Genomic DNA, 22,155 nt, shown 5'->3' on the forward strand with positions numbered 1-22,155 from the left:
CAGTTCCTTGTTTTCCCGTCAGGGGGCAGCAGTTATACATAACCTGAACGCAGCGGACGAAGCAAAATCGAAACTCTTCAATGAGTCCACCTTCAGAGAAATAGTTTTGTTTTTGTTTTTTTCCCCCCACCCTCTCTTATTTTAATCCTTTGCAGTCTTGGCAGAAATGAACGGGTCGTTGCACTCCAGCCCAACACTTGTGGATATAAATCTGAACCGAGGACCCGCAGGTAAGGAGAAGACTTTGTCGGACAGTTAGCAAGCCGTGTTGGCGATGCTAGCTGACTACGTTGCACCGAAAAAAAGAGAAAAAAAATCAATCTGCTGCGCAACCTGGAGCTAAAGGCTAATTAATCTAGAAAGTCGAACCACTTCCCGTGTTACTTTGTCTCATTGTGTCAAAGTTGTTATTTGCTTATAGAAGCTGCCAGAGTTTCAGTTTAATACGTCGGAAATGACAGACTTGGMAAAAAAAAGGGGGTTTTCTTTCCATAAAAAAAAGAAGCATTATTCCACTGGTTGTGTCCGCGTGAAGCCAGTTGGTTAATATTTACAGCTGCGACATAAAGCTGAATTGTTTAAAACTTTGTAATATGGCGCTTCCTCGCTATTCACTTGAACTTTGATCCACTGAGACACATTTAGTGATCAGCATCTTCCTTGGCTAACAGCTGCACTCGATGTTTACTGCTCATATTACTACCAGCCCAGCTGATTGATTTTATGTGTTTGTGTTTGCTTTCTATTTTCTCTAGGTCTGGGGTTTAATATAATCGGAGGCATCGACCAACAATTTGTCAGGAATGACAATGGCGTCTATGTTAGTAAAATCAAAGAAGGTGGATCAGCAGCACTAGATGGACGACTCGAAGAGGGAGACAAGATTCTTGCGGTAATATATACTTTTTTTTTTTTTAAAGGACTTTACATTTTTCACATTCTCTCACGCTATGGCCACACATCTAAGTTTATAATGTTGGGAGAGCAACGTAAACTTATGCATAGTTGTAAAAATGCCAAGAACGTGATAAAATTCCCAAACTATTTGATCTACATTTCATTTGTTCCCCCTTTTTTCAAAGCTTTTAGAATACCTAAAGTTTTATCAGATTAGTGGAGAGCATGTTTTCACAAGTCTGGCCAAAGATGCTCCATATTGTAGAGTTAAGCGCTGGCAATTTCACCACACGAATATTGTTTTATTTAAACTAACCCACGGTAGCTGCGGTTAAGTTGTTTTTGTCATTTATTTTTTCCAAGAATAGCAAAATTGTGTTCATCATGACTGATTTTTTTCTTTTTAAGCAACAAAAGGGGAAAAGTCCAATTGGCTGAATACTTTTTATAGACACTGTAAGTTGCGCAGACTTTTTTTTTTTTTCCCCTCCAGTTTTCAAAATCGTGCATCGTGGAGGGCATTAGTATTTCTGGAAATCTAGTAGTCTGACCTAAAAGTGAAACTAATGATTAACTGCTGTCTGGCTACACAGATATTTGATCAGAGCGTTCTGTGTTTGTCATGTGGGTGTTGCAGATTAACGGAGTCTCGCTTGAGAACCGGTACCACAGCGACGTGGTGGAGCTGTTCAGGTCAGCCGGGGAGAACGTCCACCTCCGCGTCATGAAAAAGGTAGCTGGAAATATTCCGATTTTTCTTGTTTGTTTGTTTTTTTCTTTTCATTTTACATATTCTTTGTAGATGTAACTCCACTATCTCTCCTCTTTTATCCAAACAAACAATTTAGTCATACTTGTTCTAATTGTTTCCACATCCAATAATGCTTTAAATTAAAAAATATCTCTATTTTTGATGGGTTTTTTTTCTTCAAAAATAACAGAAAATGGCAGAAAAAAATGAAAATTGGTAAAAAAAAAAAAAAAATGCATTTGTCCTTAGTGAGTGAAGCACAGTGTTACAGAAATTAAACACTGATTCCAAAATCAGTTTAAAGAGTGACTTTACATGTTATTTATTTCTTGCCCAGCCCTGTTTCTATGTGACTTTTTTTGTTTCCCCCTCCAGTTCAGCTCTGTTTTACCTCTGTTTTTTTTTTCTGCCTTGCAGTCTGACCTAAGTAACGGACCAGCCACCTCCAAACCTAATCGCCAACCTTCCTCGTCTGCTCTGGGAATGCTGGCGTTATTTGCTGGAGCCGTGTCGATCATTGTTATAGTAGCTCTTTATAAACGGCTTAAATAGACTTTTTTTTTAGTATATATGTATTATGTATCGAAGCTGACGATGTCTGTATGTTTGTTTTAGAATCAAAACCTTTGCTAATTGCCAAAAAAAAAAGATAAAGAAGCAGACGGTGTGAATGGTAGACCTTTTTCTGATTGGCAGGTAATGGCGTCATGATTTATGTTCAGTGATTTAACGGTAGCTTCTTGAGGACCCATCTTCTTATCGTCGGGGTTATCTCATGTAAAGAAATTTGTGCCGTATTGAGGTAAAGGGTTCCCGCCTCTGAGCGGACGAGAGCAAAAGAGCGGTGTGGACAGACGTCGAAATAATCGAGTCGTTCGTAAAATGTAAGCGCTGCGTCGCGTTAGCCGCGGAGACCCCTCCCTCCCTGTGCGCCCAGAGAGCCCGCTGCGTCCTCAGTGTTCAGACCAACTCCTACAAGATAATCGTAAGATACAAGCCAGGGTTTGTACATTCAAACCCACCTGGAAAAAAATAAATTAATGAAATCTGAGATGACTCGAGGGACTACTTTTAGCTGCGGATGAAGACGCATTGCTTTTTAGTGTCCCCCCACCCACCCCCCATCTCGTTTTGTCGTTTAAAATTTTAACGGTTTTAAATGACACTGTGGCTCTGTAAGCTGAAGTATCCCAGTTATTCTTCATCGGGTCAGTGTCTCATGCGTTCAGGCCAGTTTATCTTGGCCTTTAAGTAGACCAATTCAGGAAAGGTGTACTTGCCATTGCCGCCGCTGAGGCGTTCAGGAAGCCTCGGTCACTTCTACAGCGGCTTTCTGTCAATTTTTCTGGTGACAGTGTTTCATAGATTCTCCGAGGGGTTTAGGTGAGCCAAGTTTCCTGACCAAACAAGCACATTTTGGTCATCAAAGCAGGTGTTTGTGCTTTTCTCAGTCGCTCATGTGGCATTTTCCACCACATGTTTTCCTTCCATTTAACATTCCATCAGTTACTCTTGGATTCTGTGTACGTTACTATTCAACATTGTGAATGCTGGGTTTTTATCAGCTGTAGACCATGATCATCAAAATTAGCATCAATTGTTCAAATGTATCACTTTGTGGATTTTAAGAGTTTCACTTTCTGAATTGATCTATGGACTGAGATGCACTTTCTTCCCTCGCGTCGCTAGGAGGTGCTCTCATCACTCATTAAATCCAGATTTTGCAGATATAGTTCAGTAATAAAAAAAATATATCTGATTCATTTCTGAAATGGAGATGTTATGATTGTACAAGTAAAGGGATTTTTTTTTTTTGTTTCATTGTGAGCAGTTTGTTTTCATTCGTGTCTCAGTCTAACAGCAGTGTTGCAATCAACTCACTACTTTTACGTTTTGCACTAAAGCAACAATCATGGAGATTTTCCGATAGCGGTTATGAAACAGGTTTGAACAGAAATTGATGTTTGTTTGCTTTTTCTTCTTTTGGTCACATCACATCACCATCTCTATATGTGGCTAATTGTATGTAAATACATTTCTGCTATGAGACATTGTGAATATGTGCAGTATGCCAGAAAAGAAAATCACAAGCACTAAGTTATGCAAATATTCTGTTTGACATGCAGACATGTAATAAAATGTGTTTAATTCAGCTTGTGTTTAATGCTTTATTTCCATTTTACAGCAGTATTTTGAGACATACTTGTTTTGTTGTTTACTATTGATTTAAAGTGAAAGTTATAGTAATATATGAGCTTTGAAATTCATTCATACTTTCCACTTTTCAAAGAAAAAAGACAAACTTACGCTCTCAAAGATGTTTGCTGATCAAGCAGTAAAACTTAAGTATTTGGGGATAAATGCCTAGATTTAATCCTGCGTTTGCTAGCAACTTTCAGAAAAAGCTACTTGTTTATATTAAAAAGCAACTAAGACGAAAAGAATTAATTAGAATTTTATTTTATTTAATAGGGACAAACATCAACATAGACAAACTAAACAGAACAGCAGTTTGCATCAAAGTGCTTGTAGCACAAGCTAATTCCATATTGTCTAAATAAAAGTTGGTGGCCTCCGCAGGAGGGTTTGATATGGCTTCTGTCCAGGGCAGCATGATGTAGAGGGCGCAGTTCAGCATGAAAATATAAAATTCAAGTTTTTCAAATAAAACAGCATTGTCAAATTTACCTTCTCAAACTAAATAAAATAGTCTCTTTTATGCCTGATTGAAAAAGTTGTTTTTGTTATCCACTGTTTTTTATTTAAATGTCTCAAGTTATATAAGTGAATAATTTCTCATCATGAAAAAGTTAAAACGGCTTTTATAAGTGTCAGGGTGGGTTGTGTAGCCAATTTATTCAAGGGGCCCGAAGGAGGGCATTGGACAGGGCCTCATTAATTCAAGTACCACTCCTGGATCGCCACTGTGTTTTGGATCTGACAGGGCAGCTGCTAAACTATTTGTATTTTCATATTAAATTATAAAATTTTTCTCACTATTTCAGCACGTCTTATACAATAAAAAGCGAATATCTAATAGAATTTGTATTATTTCCAGTGGCCGTATATATATAGGTTTTTTTTTTTTTTTTTAAACGAAGCGGAAATTTGACTGAATTTCCCCACAGAGCTCATCTGATTGAAACAAACGGCGTCTTTCGTGGCCAAGTGTGCTGCTGGCCTCCCACCAGCGGCGCAGGCTCCCATCAGCTGTTTGGAGGACGGCTCGGAGGCAGAAATGATGTAATCAAGCAGAGAGGCAGAGCCAGAGCTGGGTCCAAGCCGCGCGACACGGACGCATCTTCGCTGCGAGGAAACGCGCTCGAGAGCCCCCCTCATGGAGCCGGTGAACGAGGGAGCAGGTCGGCGTCGGTGGAGGCGTCATGTCGCAGGGGTTGTTTGAGCCGCTCGTCCTTTCTCCTCTCAGGAAAGAGAGGGTTCTGGATGCGGTCCAGCGGCACCACCACCTCCTCTTCCACCTCCAGCACCGGCCCGGAGATGCTCTCTGGTGAAATTCCCTATCCGCGGTTGTAGATGTAATTAACCGCTCGTGCGGGCCAGCAGTCCTCTGCCGCACCTGCTCCGGCATCGGCCGAGTGGAAATGCTCCTATCGCCGCCTCCTTCGTCGACAACATCAGGCCGCTCGTGCTGTCGCCTTCTCGCCCACGATGATGACAGGAGGACGCCCGCTTCGGGTTTCAGCACATGCAGGCCCTTTTTTTTTTCTTTTACTCCTCTTACGGATCACAGAATCGGCTCTGATCTGATGTATTAAGAAGAACTAGTTGCCATTTTTTATTTTATTTTTGCTTAATCACATCTACTGCCGCGATCGATTTTCTTTTGTGTGTGTGTGTGTGTGTGTGTGTATTTTTTCCCCCTGACCTCCGGAGATGATTGCGGTGTCCGTGCAGTAGCTGTTCCTCAGCGGGGGGGAATGAGCTGAAGCCTGTCCGCAGCCGTCCACCCTGAGCCCCGGTGACTTTACAGGAGCGTGGGGGGTGCTGACCGTCTGATACAGCGTGGGGTTGAGGATCGTTTGTCCTTCCAGCTCAGGTTTGAACCATGGCCAATGAACCTGTGATCCTTAACGTGTATGACATGGTAAGCACAGCACTCACCTCATACATACTACACCTTTACTTAACTCGCACTTATTTTGGTTGTGGGGAAACTCATGTAATGACATAAATGCATGAACTGTTCCACGTCTTGACCATTTTACAACCAACATCACAGTAGTGTAATGTCGTTTGCTTTACTTAAAGTGGCAAAGGAAAAAGATAGATCTGAAAAGTGTGGCGTGCATTTTTATCCACTATGACAAGTCTTCAGAATTCACCTAATGAATCATTTAATCTCAGTAGTTGATGAAGGTCTCAGGAGTTTGACAAGAGAACATCAGAGGAATATCAACATCATGAAGGCCAGCCATGGCAGAAAGTTGTGCGGGAGTTTTAACCCTAAAACATCACATCGCAACTGCAAAAAACATAGCACAGCTTAGGTGGGAAAATCTGTCAGCATGAACAAAGTGGCTTGCAGACGTTAATCTAATTGAGAATCCATGGACAGACTTGAAAACTGATGTTCCTTAATGCATGTTCTCTGTCTCATCTGACTGAGTTGGAGGCATTTTTAAAAGAACGGCAAAAATGTTGCATAGATGTACAGACAACCCATTCAATCAACTATGGTCTTATTGAAAAGTCCATTTATTTCAGGAACTTAGATGGATGTTTGAAAGCCTTTATTTCTGCTAATCATGATGATTTTCCAACCTACAGCTAATAAAAAACACGATTCTTAAAAGTAGGATATTACATCAGGTCAATTTAAAAAAATGTGTAATATAGAAATGTTGGCTAAATGAAAAGTGTGCTTAATACCTACTTAAAAGGTGCTTTTATCCTGATAAAACGGTCTAATCAGAATGCTTATTATAATTTTCTTGAATATGAATTCCATAAAATCAGACTTTAATGTTTAAAACTGTGTCGTCTTCCTTAGTGTAATTGTATCACATAAACCCCGTTTGAAGTTTAATAGAGGTTGTGGTTGTGACGTCAAAATAAAAGAGAAAGAATTTATGGGACAAGAATCTTGTTAAACATTATTGTATCTTCTTTTTTTCTTCTTCTTTTTTGTTAGACGGTTTTAAAATCTCACGCAGTCTTTAAACAAAACACAAGACTGCAGGGTGGAAACGACTCAGTTGAAAACCGTGAAACGCCTCACGGACTGGGGAAAGTCTTACCGCCGTCCTCTCTTTCTTCGAGTTCATTCACAAGAAAGCGGAGAAGACGTATTGAAAAAAAAAAAGCCTTTTTATACTCTGAGCTCGGAGCTGTGAAACATGATTCTCTGTCGGCTCTCTGACCTCTGCTGCTGCGTCCTCAGTCCTACGGGCGCGACTCAAAGACAACGGTCCTCCTTCAGACCTGAACGCACCCCTTGCTTTTCACATTCTGTCCCGCTTGGCGGATCATATGCATGAGTTACAGCCTGTCATTGCAGCAGCTGCTTCATTTTCTGCAATTCAGTATGATTGGGTGATGATTCAAAAAAGAGAAAATTTGATTTGAACCATCTATCGGCAATGCCTGTAAAGAAGCTTTTATATGTATTTACATCCACTGACACAACTAGCATGTAGCATTGTAGCTACATAGAGAAACAGCTGCGTCGCAAGTGATTAATCAGTGCACAGCTTGGGTAAACTATAGATAGGTGGTGTTTGTATGATCTCGGGGTTATGGGAAGTTGCTCAGGGCTGCATTAGAAAGGGGGGCGCTAAAAATATAACTTATCAGTTGTGTCTTTTACACGTTTTCTATTGCTTTTGTGCACAAGAAGTCAATGCATTGTAAGGATCCCCCTGCTTGGTGCTGAGAATAATGAGGCCATTTTAGGTTCCTTAGTTGTTTTTGATTGGCTTTGGGGCAGCAGGAGGAGGGGTTTACCCAGGACACTGTTTATGCAAGAACCTCCACTGCCTGCATCCCACAGACAACCTGTTAGTGGAGCTGTGAATGTTATAGGAGAAAACTAACAGGTGGCCTATTGGCACAAGTTAACACAATGATTGAGCTATCTGTGATTTTGTTAAAAATAATGTAAAAGAAAAATGTGTATTTCTTAGTGTGGGATTTTCATCCTTCATTGAAGAAATGTACTCCAAGTAAACATTGGTTTTTTTACACTTCTTTACCAGACATATTTTTAGCATTGGATACTTTCTGACAGTAAGGGTCTCACTACGTCACCAGGTGTAACAATGACGCGCAAACGTCCAGATTCATTTCTGACCAACTGATTACATTGGGGGGGAAAAAAAAAGTTACATTGGGGGAAAAAAAGTTACATTAGGAAAATAAATAAATAATCACGGGGGCGGCGGCAGTCAAATTCCTCCACAAAAATTTACACAAGAATAATAAAAGAAGGCAGCGGGAGTGAGTCACACCAGCAGGGAGGAAGATGAACTGATTGTCAACAAAGGGAACAGCAAGGCATGTGAAAACAAGAGTGACAAGAGTGGAAAAAGGCTCCACTGTCTTTGCGTTCCATTGTGAGAGTCAGGCATGACGGATTTACCACGGTGCTAGAAAATGTTCGCCGTATTATGTTGTTTTCCTGCATAGAAGTCGACAGTTGAGTGTTTCCGATGCATTCCAGGTCTAAAACCAGCAGAGAGCCTATGGAGCGTACGGTGGGGAAACATGATGAGACTCAGTTGACACAAAGTAATGCCGTGGGAATGCTCTAATAGCGTGACTATGGGACCGGAAATGTGTTTTATTATTGATAAGAGGCAGCTGGGGCAACTCTTAGCATGTTTTCTCATGGTGCCTAACAATATGGATGCATCAGCGGGTGGGGCAGCTGCTGTATTTCCATGAATTATCTCCTCGCTGTCCATAGAGAGGTCAGGAAGTGATGGCTGCCCATTTCCATCTTTTGTGACTCACTGTAAATCGTTGACACGAAGGATCCATCAGTGGGGGTTTTCTGTTTAGTGTTTTCCAGAAATGCTCTGTTACTACTAGTAAATACATTACAGGTTAACACTCATTTTAACTCTGAGTGCCAGTAAATCTTTGCCTTCTACAGATTTCTTCTGGTTTCGCTTCCTTCGTCAGCCTTAAATCTCTAAGATCGTCAATGTTGAGACCAAGCTTACCGAGTAAATATGGAAAGAACTTTAAAGCGATTATTTCATTTATCAAAATAAATAATCTGTTAAATTAACCTGACCCTGTGTGAAAAATAAAATGAAATCGTGAGTTTTTTCTGAGTTCAGTTTTACTGACTTGACTAGACCCAAACCCCTGCATAAAGTAGGATAAAAAATGTCACTGACATCAGTTTGGAAAGGATTACAAAGTCTTTGTAATAAAGTTTTGGCGCAGAGGGAATGCTAAATTTTATTAAAATGTGGCAACCTTTTATCAACTACTTTAATTCCTCAAAGATAAGATTACACCAGACTAAATATAATGTGTTTTTTTGTTTTGTTTTGTCTCATTTTGGTTTGGGTCTGATCTTGTAATAGGGATTGATTATAAGCCGTTGTTTCAAATTGATATGTAATTTTTTACTTGTATCTGCTGAGCCTCATATGTCAAACTGTATGTTAAAATTCATAAATCAAAATTTAAGTTGTGGGGAAAAGAAGTTATCTGAAACTAACACATTATATGACAGGATCTGACATGACGTCCTGCTCTGCACTCCCTACCGGTTGGTGGCGCTAATACACCCATTCGTTGTTTGCCAACCGCATATAAACACTCAGAAAAGATACAACACTAGGCCCGTTGTCGGTAAAATACAAAATGCTTCGATTTGTCCACCCGGAACTTGTTGGGCAAAACGAAGCATTTTGTATTTGACTGTTCTGGTGTTGTTGAGGAAACGAGTCTAGAGTGAAGCTTTTTAGAACGCAACTGTCACGCTAAAAACATTTGGAAGCTTTGACGTCGGTCACGTAATCTTACGCTTGCGCGATCAGGTCCGTTTTAAAATATTTTTTTGTTTCGTTTATTCACAATACCTTAGAACAGTGGTTCTTAACCTGGGTTCGATCGAACCGAGTCGGTCTCAGGGGTTCGGCGGAGCCTCTGCCGCGGAGATAAAGACACCCTTGTGTCGTGATGACGCGTCCCGCTTTGCCATCACTTGCTGCATAGGATCACGTTACATTGCTTATCTAATCAGAGCTGCGGAGAAGCACTGATTGAAGGAGCTCCACTCTCAGCATGGATTTGAACTTGTGTCTTTAATTATTTCAGCAAAGCTCACCGTTTTTACCAAATTCTGTAGTCTAAATCTGCTCCTTAGTCGCATCTCTTCGGGGTTGCTACTGCCTCTAGTGGCGTGGGGGTGGTAACACAGCTAATATTATTATATTATTACATTACTAAATCAGAATACCGCTAAGTATTTTGTGTGTCGACTGGGGCGGGGGGGATAAGAAGGGTTCGGTGAATGCACATATGAAACTGGGGGGTTCGGTACCTCAAAAAAGGTTAAGAACCACTGCCTTAGAGAAATAAGTATTCTTCAGAATAAGCTTCATGAGCAAAAAGTACAATTTAACTTAGTCGAGTTACTTTGGTTACATTTTAAGCACGGCATTTTTTCAGTTTCTTGTAAAATCTGATTTTTACAGTAGAATTTAGGGGTAGGGTTTCTACTCCAATTCGAAAGGGGGCGGTATTGCACTGTAAAATCTGTTTGCCAACCGCCTGTAAAGTAAAAGAGAAAGAATGTACCCTTTTATTCTCACCATAACAACAATGGCACATGACTCCCCTGTTCTGTCTGTGCTTCTGCACCTTTTTAAGTTATTCGCCGCCTTAAAACAGAATTTGCTCATTGTGGAACATTTATGCCGCCAGCGAAGGCGCATAAATTACATGCGTCAGATCATATGCGCGCCTCTGCACAAGCGAAGGGTTACGAAAACACGGTTCTGGGTCCGACCAGGGAGAACAAGTCACTGGTGGGACGATTTTGAAAAAGGCGCTGTTGACAAATCGGCATGGATGGAAAACTTTCGGATGTCCAGAGAGTCCCTGGTGGCCCTTTCCGGGGAGCTTTGTCCCTACTTGGAGGGCAAACAGACCAACATGAGATCACCGGTGGGGGTCCTGAAAAAGGTCGCCTGCACGTTATATTACTTGAGTGACGAAGGGAGAATCCGGAGAACAGCGAATAAATTTGGCTTGTCTCATTCGACTGTATCCGTAATTGTTAGGCAGACGTGCAAAGCCATCACAGAACACATGGGTCCACAGTATATAAAGCTCCCGTTCACCGAGCCCGAAGCAGAGGCGCTTGTGTTCGGATTTTTGCATGCTCATGGTATCCCGCAGTGCTTGGGGGCCATCGATGGGACCCACGTGGAAATTAAACAACCTTCCTACAATTCCTCGGACTACCTGAACAAAAGGGGAACTCACTCCCTCAACATCCAAGCAGTGTGCGACTTTAGACACAGATTCATGGACGTCGTCATAAGGTGGCCTGGGAGTGTGGACGATGCACGGATCTTCGCCAACTCCAGAATAAACACACGCTTGAAGTCCGGTGAGATCCCAGCCCCGGAGAAGCGGATTGTGGAGGACGAGGGAGCCATACCCGTTTTTCTCCTGGGAGACTCCGCCTATCCTCTCCTGCCCTATTTGATGAAGGAATATCCCAATGATGGCTCTAGCTCTGAAGAGGAAAAGTTTGGACGTTGTGTCAGTAGAGCTCACGAAGTCATTGAACGTGCGTTTGGAAGACTTAAGGCCAGGTTTGGGTCTCTTAGGCGACCCATGGACCTAAACATGATTGACTTGCCTCGTGTGATCTATGCATGCTTTGTCTTACACAACTACTGTGAGGCCATGGAAGAACCAGTGGATGAGGATCTTGTATCCACAACAATGTACGCCAACCAACAAAGTCAGCCACCGGCAAAAACTAACACCAAGCTCACAGACTGTGATGAGGAAGATGGAGAAAGAGTTAGACAAGTTGTTGCCAAGTTTCTTGATTCACTGGAAAGGATTTGACTCATGGTTTTGTGTTATTTTCCATATTTTTGTGTAACTGATTCTGACTTATTGGATAAATAAACAAGAGTTTGCTCATTTTTGCCTTTTATTTTATCACACACTTTAGAAACAATGGCACAGTAGATATATTTTTTAAAGGTTGTGTGTAAATAAGTAGCATTCTTGAAGTGCCAGTGCTACATAAACACGACAAAAATCCTAAGTTTACTTTTATTGCATATTTCAGCAATAACGAAGCTTATAAAGTTTTATGTCAAAAAGGACAAAAAATGAAAAGAAAATATGAAAAACCTTATGAGTCCATCCCGAGTGATGCAAGAGATTTGATGTGAAATTGGGGAAAAAAATAAATAAATAAATACATTTTTTATTACAATTTTATAATAAATATTTGGGACCTAAAGGTAAAAATGTGTATGCTTTTTTTTTTTTAACTCTTTGCTCCAGGAATAACAATGCATCAAAATCAGTGCTGTTACTAGCTTTTGTTTTTTACATTAATCAATGCTGTAACACCTACATCCAAAATATTAAACTTTTCTGTTTATTTTTAAAAAATACTGCATATTTTGTGTTTTCCCCGTAAAAAAAAACTTTGTTTTTTCACAAAAAGGGCATCAAAACAGAAAAGACCTTAAAAATATGAAAACTTTATAGTTGTGAATAGGTCTGAAGTTGTTGCAAATATTTGACATAATGGAAGTGAAAAAAAGAGTGTAGTGGCACATAATACAGCTGTAATATTGAAAACACTAAGGTAACAAAATAATAATAAGAAAGAAAATTTGAGAGATTGGTACGCTTGCAGTTTAGCAAATCACCAAGTTTTATAAACTAGCGAAGTCCTGCTCTTCCGTTGTGTCATCCAGCTGCAGACTTTGTTGGAATGATGTTTGCTGGAAGTTGCCCTGGTTGCTGGGGAGGGAAGTGGATGGGCCAGGTGTGCTATGTGGAGCAGGAGTCTGTGCTAATCCAGATTAGAGCCGTTGCAGAGGGCCAGGTGTGCTGTCAAAGAATGTTTATGAATCTGAAGAAGTAAAAATGCATTATTCTTCTGAACTCTAGATCACAAAAAAGTTTTAATATCCAAATCCTATTTTCTAACAGTTTTTTTTTTTATTTACAAATGAGTATTAGCTGCACTTTTCAATGTCAATCCCAAAATCAAGATGAACGGTTCTGTCTTTAGGCATAGATATAAACAAAGCTTAGTTTAGTAACACTATTACCGCTAAGATTATTGTGTAGCGCAAATATTGCAACATGTTTTTGCAAATATTTCTAACGTAGCTCCACAAAATAAAGTGATTTTTAACTTAAAATTACAAAAAGAAAACAAAATCACAAAATCCTGGAGGAGCTAATCAATGTGAAAGGATGTCCAATGTAATTCAAAGAAGTGCTTACTGAATGCAGACACCAGAGATCTTTAAATGAACTATTTTAGGAGAAACTAACTCATAACTAGGAGGATTAAGTTAAAACGTGCTAAAACATTTATCTCAACCACATTGTTTTGACCTCCGAGCTCTTTGTGACAATACGAAGAAGGCGTATCTTCCAAAAATGTGAGTCTACACAGTTGACTCGAACCATTTCTCTTATTTAATCTGTGCTGTAAATGGCCCCTGCTACTGTCAGGCATTGTGGGGTTTTGATTTAGGAGCTGGTATATCCCGCCAGTGCTTTTTCTGCATTATTTAAGGTGACAGGATGAGAGCATGTCTGTTGAGCTGCCGCACAGCCTCTGCTCCCTGACTCCGTCTTTCTCTTCTCGTTTTCTCCGCAGTACTGGATAAACGAATACACCTCCAATCTGGGCATTGGAGTCTTCCACTCAGGCATCGAGATTTATGGCAGAGGTAAGACGAGGACCGTCTTGATGTCTGTGAAATCCCATTACGCGTCCCCGAGTCGAGGATGGCCCTGAGGCGACATGGAGCTGCGCTCGGTGACAGGCGTATAGTGAGATTTGTGCAAGGCAGATGAAGTTTGGAGAAAAAAAAATGGAATATGGAATTGTACTCCAAATAGCATGACCCCGTTTCTCTTGGTTGAGTCACCACTGACTCTGTTTATGTGTGTGTGTGTGTGTGTGTCTGTGTGTGTGTGTGCGTGTGTGTGTGTGGACTGAAATAGAGGGGCAGGATCCCTGGTGAAACTTGATCTCTGGAAATCCAGTATGCCCTTGGAACTGGACATATTGGCTCTGCGCACAGAGAAATATGGTGACAGTCTGGGGCCTGACTTTAGAAAAGGTTCGCAGGAGCAGTAGCCCAGGGTGCCATTTTTTTGAGAGGCAAAGACTTTTATTTTATTTATTCACTTTTTTATTTAATGAATGCTTACTTTTTTAAACATTGCACTTTATATCATGTGAGTTGTATTATTTTTTTATATTAATATTCAAGTATTTGAACATTACAAAGTTATCGTCCAATTATTTGGGAATAATATAGATTTATTAGCTTTTAAGCATCAGTTCATACTTACTGATGTATTCTAGTAGGACTACCTAATAATGTACTTTAATTGACATTAGTGAAAGAATTCTTCCTTTGTGGATCGGGCACCAAAGCTGGGTGCAGCCCAGGGCCCCACATCCCGGTAAATACACCCCTGGTGACAGTGAAGTCATAACATAAGCTCTGTAGTTTGCTGTTGCTCTCTACTCTCTGTGCTCTAATGATAGGGAGTAGAGCCCTGCACTCAAGCCAGCCCAAATTATTTAATTACAACATCCATGATTAATCGCTCTCTTCTCTATAATTACAGAAGAGGAGGTATTTTTTTCTTCTTCTTCTTCTTCTTTTGGGGGGCAACAACGTCTAATCTGTATTTTGCATCTTCTTCCTCTGCCCCGCAGAGTTCGCGTACGGCGGTCACCCCTACCCTTTCAGCGGCATCTTTGAAATCAACCCCGGCAACGCTGCGGAGCTGGGAGAGACCTTCAAATTCAAGTGAGCGCGCGCTTCCTTATTCCAGCACGTCGGAGTGCGCGCGCTTTGACGCCACGCTTTTTATCTATTCCAAACAGGGAGGCCATTGTTTTGGGCACCACGGACTTCACAGAGGAGGACATAGATAAAATCATGGAGGAGCTCGGTAAAGAGTTCAAAGGGAACGCCTATCACCTAATGCACAAAAACTGCAACCACTTCTCCTCCTCGCTGTCTGAGGTCAGTCTGATGTAACACTTTTCCTCCCAAAGTGCTGCGAAGCAACACAGGAGAGACGGCGTAAAAATACCATGTACTGCATGTTTTCTGTATTGGGTTCTCTCTGTACACAAAGGCTCAAACTTGAAACTTTTAAATTGAAAGAAATGTTCATATTCTTGAAACTGCGCTGGTAATCTTAAACGTAAAGCAAAGAAATTAACAAAAGGTATTTGATTATTTTAATTATCCTATGCTTTCTTCTATAATAGTGCCTGTAGTTGTGCTTTGTCTGATTTTTCTTTTTTTCTTTTTTTTTTTTTTAGAAAAGAAGCAAACAAATAAAGATAAGCTAACCATTTTATCAGCCTTTGTCTCTTCAAAGATAGAAGAAAAATGCATGTGTTACACAACACAAAACAGAGCAAGGTTGTGCTTTTTGTGCAAAGAAAGATCGTTAGTTGTTAGGGCTTTTTGGTAATCGATTATTCTGACAGTAAATCGATTAATGAGACAAAAAACATGGCACCTCCCACAGATTTTTCATTTAGCCACGTCATCCTTTTTCACACTGTATTAGAAATAAATGTAAAAAAAAATTAATGATTTGTTTATTTGCATTTAAATAAATGCAAATAAACAAATCATTAAATTTCTTTTTTCAAATAAGAAAAGAAACATTTTATTGCCTGAAATGCAGTAAGGGAGCATTCCTTTGGTAAATCTGAACCGGCTAAAACTATGCAACTTGAGGAATTTTTGGCTAAAATCTATTTTCAGACAAATTTTTGTGTTAAATGCAAAATGTATATATTTTTGTACAGTTTTAGCTTAATTACCTGTGTGAGTATGTTGTTTTATTTTCTCAGCAAATTACATTGTGTCTGTGTCTCTATGCTCCAGTTGACGACTAATCGATTGCTAAATTAGTTGACAGTTTCTTCAATAATCGTTTAATTGCAACAAATCGTTTCCGCCCTAAGCTCATCATTTCACAATTAAAGTGACTCAATGGAGACAAATGTCACTGTATATGCGCAAATAAAACTCCACAGATATAAAGAACAGAGTTCAGTCCGTCTCTTCGAAAGGCATTTCAGGATTCCTGCCTTCTTGCACCGTCACCATCATCCGCACAGATCCTGTACTTGTGTGTTTTCATGTGACGAAGTCCTTTGTGTTGCCCTGCGATGGACTGGCGACCTGTCCGGGGTGTACCCCACCTCTCACCCGTTGACAGCTGGAGATAGGCTCCAGCACCCCTCCCTGCCCCAATGGGATCATGGTGTAAAAAAATGAATGGACGGACGGACGGATGGATGAGCCCTTTGTGCTCCAAAGCTATGGAGTAGATAAACTCCTCCTCCTTCGCTCTGCTCTGGGTGGCGCCTGGACAGAACAGCCTCGACAGAGCCTGGCATCTCTGGAGCTTCTGTAGTTACAGCCAGGCATCTGTGCTATATTGAGCCTCATCCTGTTGCCATGGAAACTCAACTTGTTGAATGTGCAATGCTGGAACCTGTCCGGGTTTCATCGTTGGAGGTCTATACGTTAGTTTAGCTTGCAAAAAAAATTTGGGAGCAGTTTTTAAAAACCAGTAGTGGTGAAATGTATGTCCTCTCCTGTTCTGTCCCCTGAACACACCGTCCCAGTAATGATCAGTGGTGTTTGCGTCATTCTGTGAAACAACAAAACTGGCCAGAGTTGATGAGGGAGACGAATGGAGCTGATGCAGGGCAGTTCGACGAAAAGTCTGCGACAAATGACCAGAAGCTTAGGCGAAGTTTCACATTTTGTCAGGCCAGTCAGTGTTCCTAAAAATGCAGCCAAAGCTACAATGGGACGGTTCAGGTCTTAACATAATTGTGTCTTGGAATGACCTAGTCAAAGTCTAGACATAAATCCAATTGAGAATTTGTGGTGAAACTTGAAAATTGCTATTCAAAGACATTCTTTGTTTTATGAGAAAATGTCAGAATTATATGTATGCTACTCTGTATTGGTCTGTCACATTGTGGTTGTAATGTAACAAGATATGTAATCGTTAAAGCTGCAGTATTTTATAAAGCAATATCTTTTTTACGTGTTTGTTGAAACTGTCGCTATGTTGTGACAGTATGGTATGAGACAGATAATTTTAACAGAGTATTTTTCCTCTTATAGATTTCTTCTCTTTTTCATGTCAAATTTAGTTTGATGGTCTTAATAATCTAAGTGTGACAAGTAAAAGGTAAAAAGTGAACAAATTTATAAGGAAAAAAAGTTGGAATACCTAATCTGTAAACTTATTCAACAGTTTACAGAAATCTATAACCCAAGATTTCTTTTGTGGTTACACGCTGCGCTCACCATTGTGTGTGTTTTTTATTTTATTTTATTTTTTTACCCTCTGTTTCAGTTGCTTTGTGGAAGAGAAATCCCCCGCTGGGTCAACAGACTGGCTTATTTCAGCTCCTGCATCCCCTTTCTGCAGAGCTGCCTACCCAGAGAGTGGCTGACCCCGGCTGCTCTGCAGAGCCACATCAGCCTCGGCCTCCACAAGGAGGAGCAGAATGACTCGAGCGACGAGGACCCCACGTCGCCGTCCGGTGCGGCTGCCGCTGGCTCAGGCTCCTCCCACAGTTGTCGCCACACCCGTGTGTGACCCGACCTCTGGACCCACGCCGCTGTCGCCGGCGGCTTCAGTAGGCTTTGAACAACCAACTGACCTCATACTGTTTGGCCTCTGAATGAAAAGAGACTGGAAACATGAACTTGCTCTTTGATGTTTGACGGACTCTTCAAAACCTGGAGACTCCTTGACGGAAAGCCTGGAAGGAAACTTTGAGACCTTGAAGAGTCGGCTCTGACTCCAACCGTACACACTTGTAGATCTGAAGTTTGTAGTATAACATTCTTAGTCTTTTCCACAAAAATTCAGAAAAACCTTCGTCAGCCTTGTTCCCTGCCCTGCCTTCGAAGCTGCTTTTGTAGAAAAAACGAAAACTTTCTAGACAGTAACATTACCAGGAAACTGCTAATCCCCGCAAGTTCGGCAAGTCCTCGTTTAATAACCTCTATGTGGCCTTTGGATGATATCGCTGAATCTAGTTTCTTAAGGTGTATCTATTCTGTGGCCATTTCAGAGGATGAGTTTCGGGTGGGAGGTTGGGGTTGATATTTCCTTAAAGAGAAAATGTTGCATGTTGAGACAATGTCATAAATTAGACAACTAACCGGAGATGCGATGGGGCGACGCAGTACTTGACCTCTATCCCTTCAACAAAACTTGTCTGACATCTCGAAGTAGGCTAGAAGATCACAGAAACCGAGTATTCCCAAATTTAAATAAATTCAAGAAATTTGCACTTCAGAGAACCACAATGAGTGCCATTAACCACAAATGGAGAAAACTTTTAACAATAGAAAATCTTCCCAAGATCGTCCATCTGACCCAAAATTACTCCAAGAATGCATCAACAACTCATGCAAAAGGTAAACAAAAAAAAATAACTCAAAAACTTCAATTTTGGCATTGCAAATCTCAGTTATTGCCTTGGTTTATGAATTAACAACAAGAAAGAGACTGGGCAAAAAAAAAAAACCCTGTTAATGATTGACGAGACAAAAGTAGGACTTGGCCAAGAGTCTGTGGCCTCAAGCAAGCAGTCCTGGATTTTTCAGCAGGACTGAACCGTTGGATCCAAACTGTCCAACTGCAGATCATCCAAATTTGGGTTTGAGACGTTACAGTTTAGTGAGGTTAAGACCTAGAAACATCACGTTCATGTTGTTCTCTTTTGGACAAACACTGTAGATTGCTTGCGTATCCAAGGAAACACCAGCAAGTCCTCTATCAGAATGGCTAAAATCATAAAAAAATAAAGATTTTTAAGTTGGGTAGGCAAGTTTTATTGATCTACTTTGGGATACCTAGAAAATGGTGCTGACTGCCTTGAAACAATCCTGCAAAGAATACAGGGTCAAAGCTAATCTACAAAGACGTAAAGGTCTCTTAGCGGAAGCTACAAAATCTTGCCACCAAAGGTGTGGAGGGCAATTGCGTTTTCTCAAAAGACCCGGTTGGTTTAAATAGCCTTTTTGAACGTTAGCATTGGATATGTAATAAAAATTGCAAAGAAAACAGAAGAAATCTGTGAGCTGGCAAATACTTTTTACCCCTGTCGAGTCGTCATGTAAACCTTCTCGTGATCGTTTTGTAGAAGAAAATCTCTTTACTAGGAATTACAGCGTGAATAAGCCATTAGCCGAGCAACCAGTTTCTTAACAGTTGCTAACAATCAAGAGTGAATACTTTTGAGTTGAAACAGCTGCTGTTCAGTGAGCCTCAGGCAGCTCGGTCACTGTCTCTGACCGTCTCAGAGAAAAGGTTCTAGTGCTGTTCTCTGTTACCGACTCTGTGACCGCATTTTTTCTGATTACTCTTTTATATCCAAGTGATCTTTGTACTGTTAACATTATTTCCAGCCAGACTCATCATTAGAACCACAGAGACAGAGGTGCCGCGGTAAACAGGAGCAGAAATCTGTCCTTTCCCTTCCATCAAGAGTCCAACATGTTGTGTGTGCAGTTACTGTGAGTTCGGCTTAGCATTAAGATTGGCCCCTTCGCAGGTCACAGTTCAGCCCCCCACTGTATCGACTTCTTAAACTGTTTATTGTGCCGGCGGCAAAACACGAAAACGACAAATCCGGATTGGTTTTGAGAGATTACATGCTGAACTGTTTCTCGCTTTAGCACCAGCTGCACGGGAAGAGACGTTCTTGGAATGTCTCTGGGTATAAACTCATGAAAGTCGTCTAAAAAAACCAAGAAAGATGCATTATTTTGCCATTTGATTTTTTTGTTTGTTTGTTTGTTTGTTTGTTTGTTTTGGTGATGAATTATCCAAGCCACATGTAAGAAGTGCTGGAAAGAAGATTTTAATACCCTGGGACACCTGTGTCTGCTTTACAACTCTGTTTCTCAAAAGGTGAGATGATGTGAAAAATGTAACCAAGAGCAGAACAAGCCCAGATGCTCACAGCAAGGGGAAAAGATGACGAATTTAAACTGATTTGCATTTTCACAGCAAGCGTTTGGGAAGTGCAGTAAATATCGTGTGTAGTTTGGAGTATATACTGATTTTATAAGTCGTGACATCAGCAAAGTGGAAGGAAATTATGTCGTTACGGACGCCAACTCCCACAATGTGCACTGACAACTGTCTTAAAGGAACGGTGCCTTTCAAAAGTATTCTTACCATTTAAGGTTTTCCATATTTTTGTCATGTTACAACCGCAATCTTCAATTAATTTTAATGGGATTTCACAGGATAGTGCATGGCTGTGAAGAGAGAGGAAAATACAACAGTAGATGGTTTTTGTAGCTTTGTACAGAAACGGTTTTAAAATTATGCCATGCATTTGATACCACCTTTTGTTACAAAACCACCTTTTGTTACAAATGTATTTGTTACAATACATTTGTATTCTCCTTTAGAATACAGATTTACTGAATTTCGCTTACCAGCGTAAAAGGGGCTGAATACAAATGAATGATACACTTAAAATTTTTATTAGTGAAAATTGTTTTAACCGTCTCACTATTGGTGTAGTTTTACTGGTCTGTCGGGTAAAATCCCAGTGAAATTCATTGACGTTTGTAGTTAAAATGTAAAAACTGAGAAAAGTATGAAAACTTTTCCAAGGAGCTTTACTTCTTTTCTTTAGCAGAGAAGAAGATGCAGCATGTATGGTCCTGCCCAAAGAATTGTCAGAATAAAAGATTTCTGGTTTACAGCCTGAGGACTAATTAAGATTTTCACACCTTTATATTTCCATATTTCTCCAAATCTTTTAAACGTATTTTGTTCTCTGGATAATAACATCAAACGTCTCCTCCTGAAAAAGTGTGTACTGGCTGGGATTTTTTTATTCATTCTTTTTTTTTTTTTTTAACCTGTTTTTAGGTAAGTTAGTCACCATTTTACACTTTTTTCACAATTTTGTTCTTGTATTTTCTCTCACCTAGCTTCTTGAAATATCACACATAATTTAAAATGAGCATGTTTAATATGATTCATTTTTTTATCACTTGACATGACATTTGTCAAGTGATAAAAAAAAATATGATTCCTGTGTCGGCCTCCTACTCTTCCCGGTATCTGCAGACGTAGTAGTGGCATCGATCCCTCATCGCCATGATCGCGATCTCGTGTATTTACAGAAAATTTCTGTATTTACAGAAAGTTTATTTTTCTGTCGCATGAACGACAGAAAGATGGGAAGAGAATAAATGGTCACGTATTTCGTCATTCCAATCATAATTGGGCTCAAAGGCATGAGAGCAGAGAACGACTGCGGTGTTCTGCAGTGAATCCGGCTTACGTCGGTTTTGTCCTCCTTGGCGTAAGATTGCATGATCTGAATCACTTTTCCTGGCTGTGCAGTTTTGTTGTGCTGCGTCGCTGAACAGCCGCCCCTCTCTCAGGAAGGAAATCACATGGCTTCTGGTACGACTGACTGAATCCCACAGGAAACGGGCTTAAAAGTGCAGATCAATCATTTAACTTCTTCGTGCTGCTGAGTAAGCTGTATCCTCGTTTGCTTTTGTCTTATTTCTTTTTTTCCCCACCAGTTTATTGTGCTGCAACTTTCAATATTGTTTTGTTTTGTTGTTTTTTTTCTTTGTGAAATTGTACAGTGGTTCAGTATTAAATCCTGGAATCTCTTTCGACACGGCAGGCCAAAGAGGTGTTGGAGAATTTTTTTATTATTATTATTTGATTTGATTGTGTCTATCAAAAAATTGTATTTCCTTCTCCTAACTCCATAAATCCCCAAAATGATGGTAATTCTAGAATAAAGAGAGTGATTGCAACTAGATATTGTCTTTATTTTTGTCAAATAAGACATTGCAAACATTGGATTAGCAGATATGCTAAAACAATATATTTTAACTACATAGACACATCTCATATGCAACCATATGCAACCTTCTTTCATGGCTGACCATTGTATGTTTGGAGCATCTCTATTCAAAAATCATTAGTTCATTAAAGATGTTTATTTTAGATCACACAATATAAATAAGCATGGAGTTGTTCATTAAGAATCATGTTTTTTATGTATGTAACAAATTCTATTTATTAAGTCATTTTTGTCTCTCCTTACATTATCCATTTTGTAATATAGTGTATTTTTGGCCACCACGCTGTTTAAAAAATGGCTATTTATTTATTTGCGTTTTAGATTATTATTAATAAAGTAATTGATGTAAATTAGTCCTATTTTATGTCCC

The 22,155-nt window shown here is 40.1% G+C and overlaps 2 protein-coding genes across 2 annotated transcripts; both read left to right on the plus strand.

Moving 5' to 3' along the window:
* Positions 1-3,800, plus strand: synj2bp (synaptojanin 2 binding protein). The gene is made up of 4 exons (XM_008398977.2): positions 1-230; positions 756-892; positions 1,535-1,630; positions 2,066-3,800. Exons 1-4 carry the CDS (start codon positions 167-169, stop codon positions 2,198-2,200), a joined length of 432 nt encoding a protein of 143 aa, XP_008397199.1. The 5' UTR covers positions 1-166; the 3' UTR covers positions 2,201-3,800.
* Positions 3,801-4,771: 971 nt separating this feature from the next.
* On the plus strand, positions 4,772-21,740 carry LOC103458308 (desumoylating isopeptidase 2). The gene is made up of 5 exons (XM_008398976.2): positions 4,772-5,753; positions 13,506-13,578; positions 14,583-14,676; positions 14,754-14,895; positions 17,273-21,740. The coding sequence occupies exons 1-5, from the start codon at positions 5,715-5,717 to the stop codon at positions 17,516-17,518; spliced, it is 594 nt and encodes a 197-aa protein (XP_008397198.1). The 5' UTR covers positions 4,772-5,714; the 3' UTR covers positions 17,519-21,740.
* Positions 21,741-22,155: the final 415 nt, after the last annotated feature.

Source organism: Poecilia reticulata, linkage group LG22 (assembly GCF_000633615.1).
Source record: "Poecilia reticulata strain Guanapo linkage group LG22, Guppy_female_1.0+MT, whole genome shotgun sequence".
Classification (NCBI taxonomy): Eukaryota; Metazoa; Chordata; class Actinopteri; order Cyprinodontiformes; family Poeciliidae; genus Poecilia; species Poecilia reticulata.

Excerpts from the sequence above, each read along its gene's own strand:
- LOC103458308 (XM_008398976.2), top strand. The coding sequence starts at position 5,715 with ATGGCCAATGAACCTGTGATCCTTAACGTGTATGACATG. Across the intron at positions 13,579-14,582 it reads CATCGAGATTTATGGCAGAG|AGTTCGCGTACGGCGGTCAC; the intron begins GTAAGACGAGGA and ends TCTGCCCCGCAG. Across the intron at positions 14,677-14,753 it reads GGAGAGACCTTCAAATTCAA|GGAGGCCATTGTTTTGGGCA; the intron begins GTGAGCGCGCGC and ends TATTCCAAACAG.
- synj2bp (XM_008398977.2), top strand. The coding sequence starts at position 167 with ATGAACGGGTCGTTGCACTCCAGCCCAACACTTGTGGATATAAATCTG. Across the intron at positions 893-1,534 it reads AGGGAGACAAGATTCTTGCG|ATTAACGGAGTCTCGCTTGA; the intron begins GTAATATATACT and ends TGGGTGTTGCAG. Across the intron at positions 1,631-2,065 it reads ACCTCCGCGTCATGAAAAAG|TCTGACCTAAGTAACGGACC; the intron begins GTAGCTGGAAAT and ends TCTGCCTTGCAG.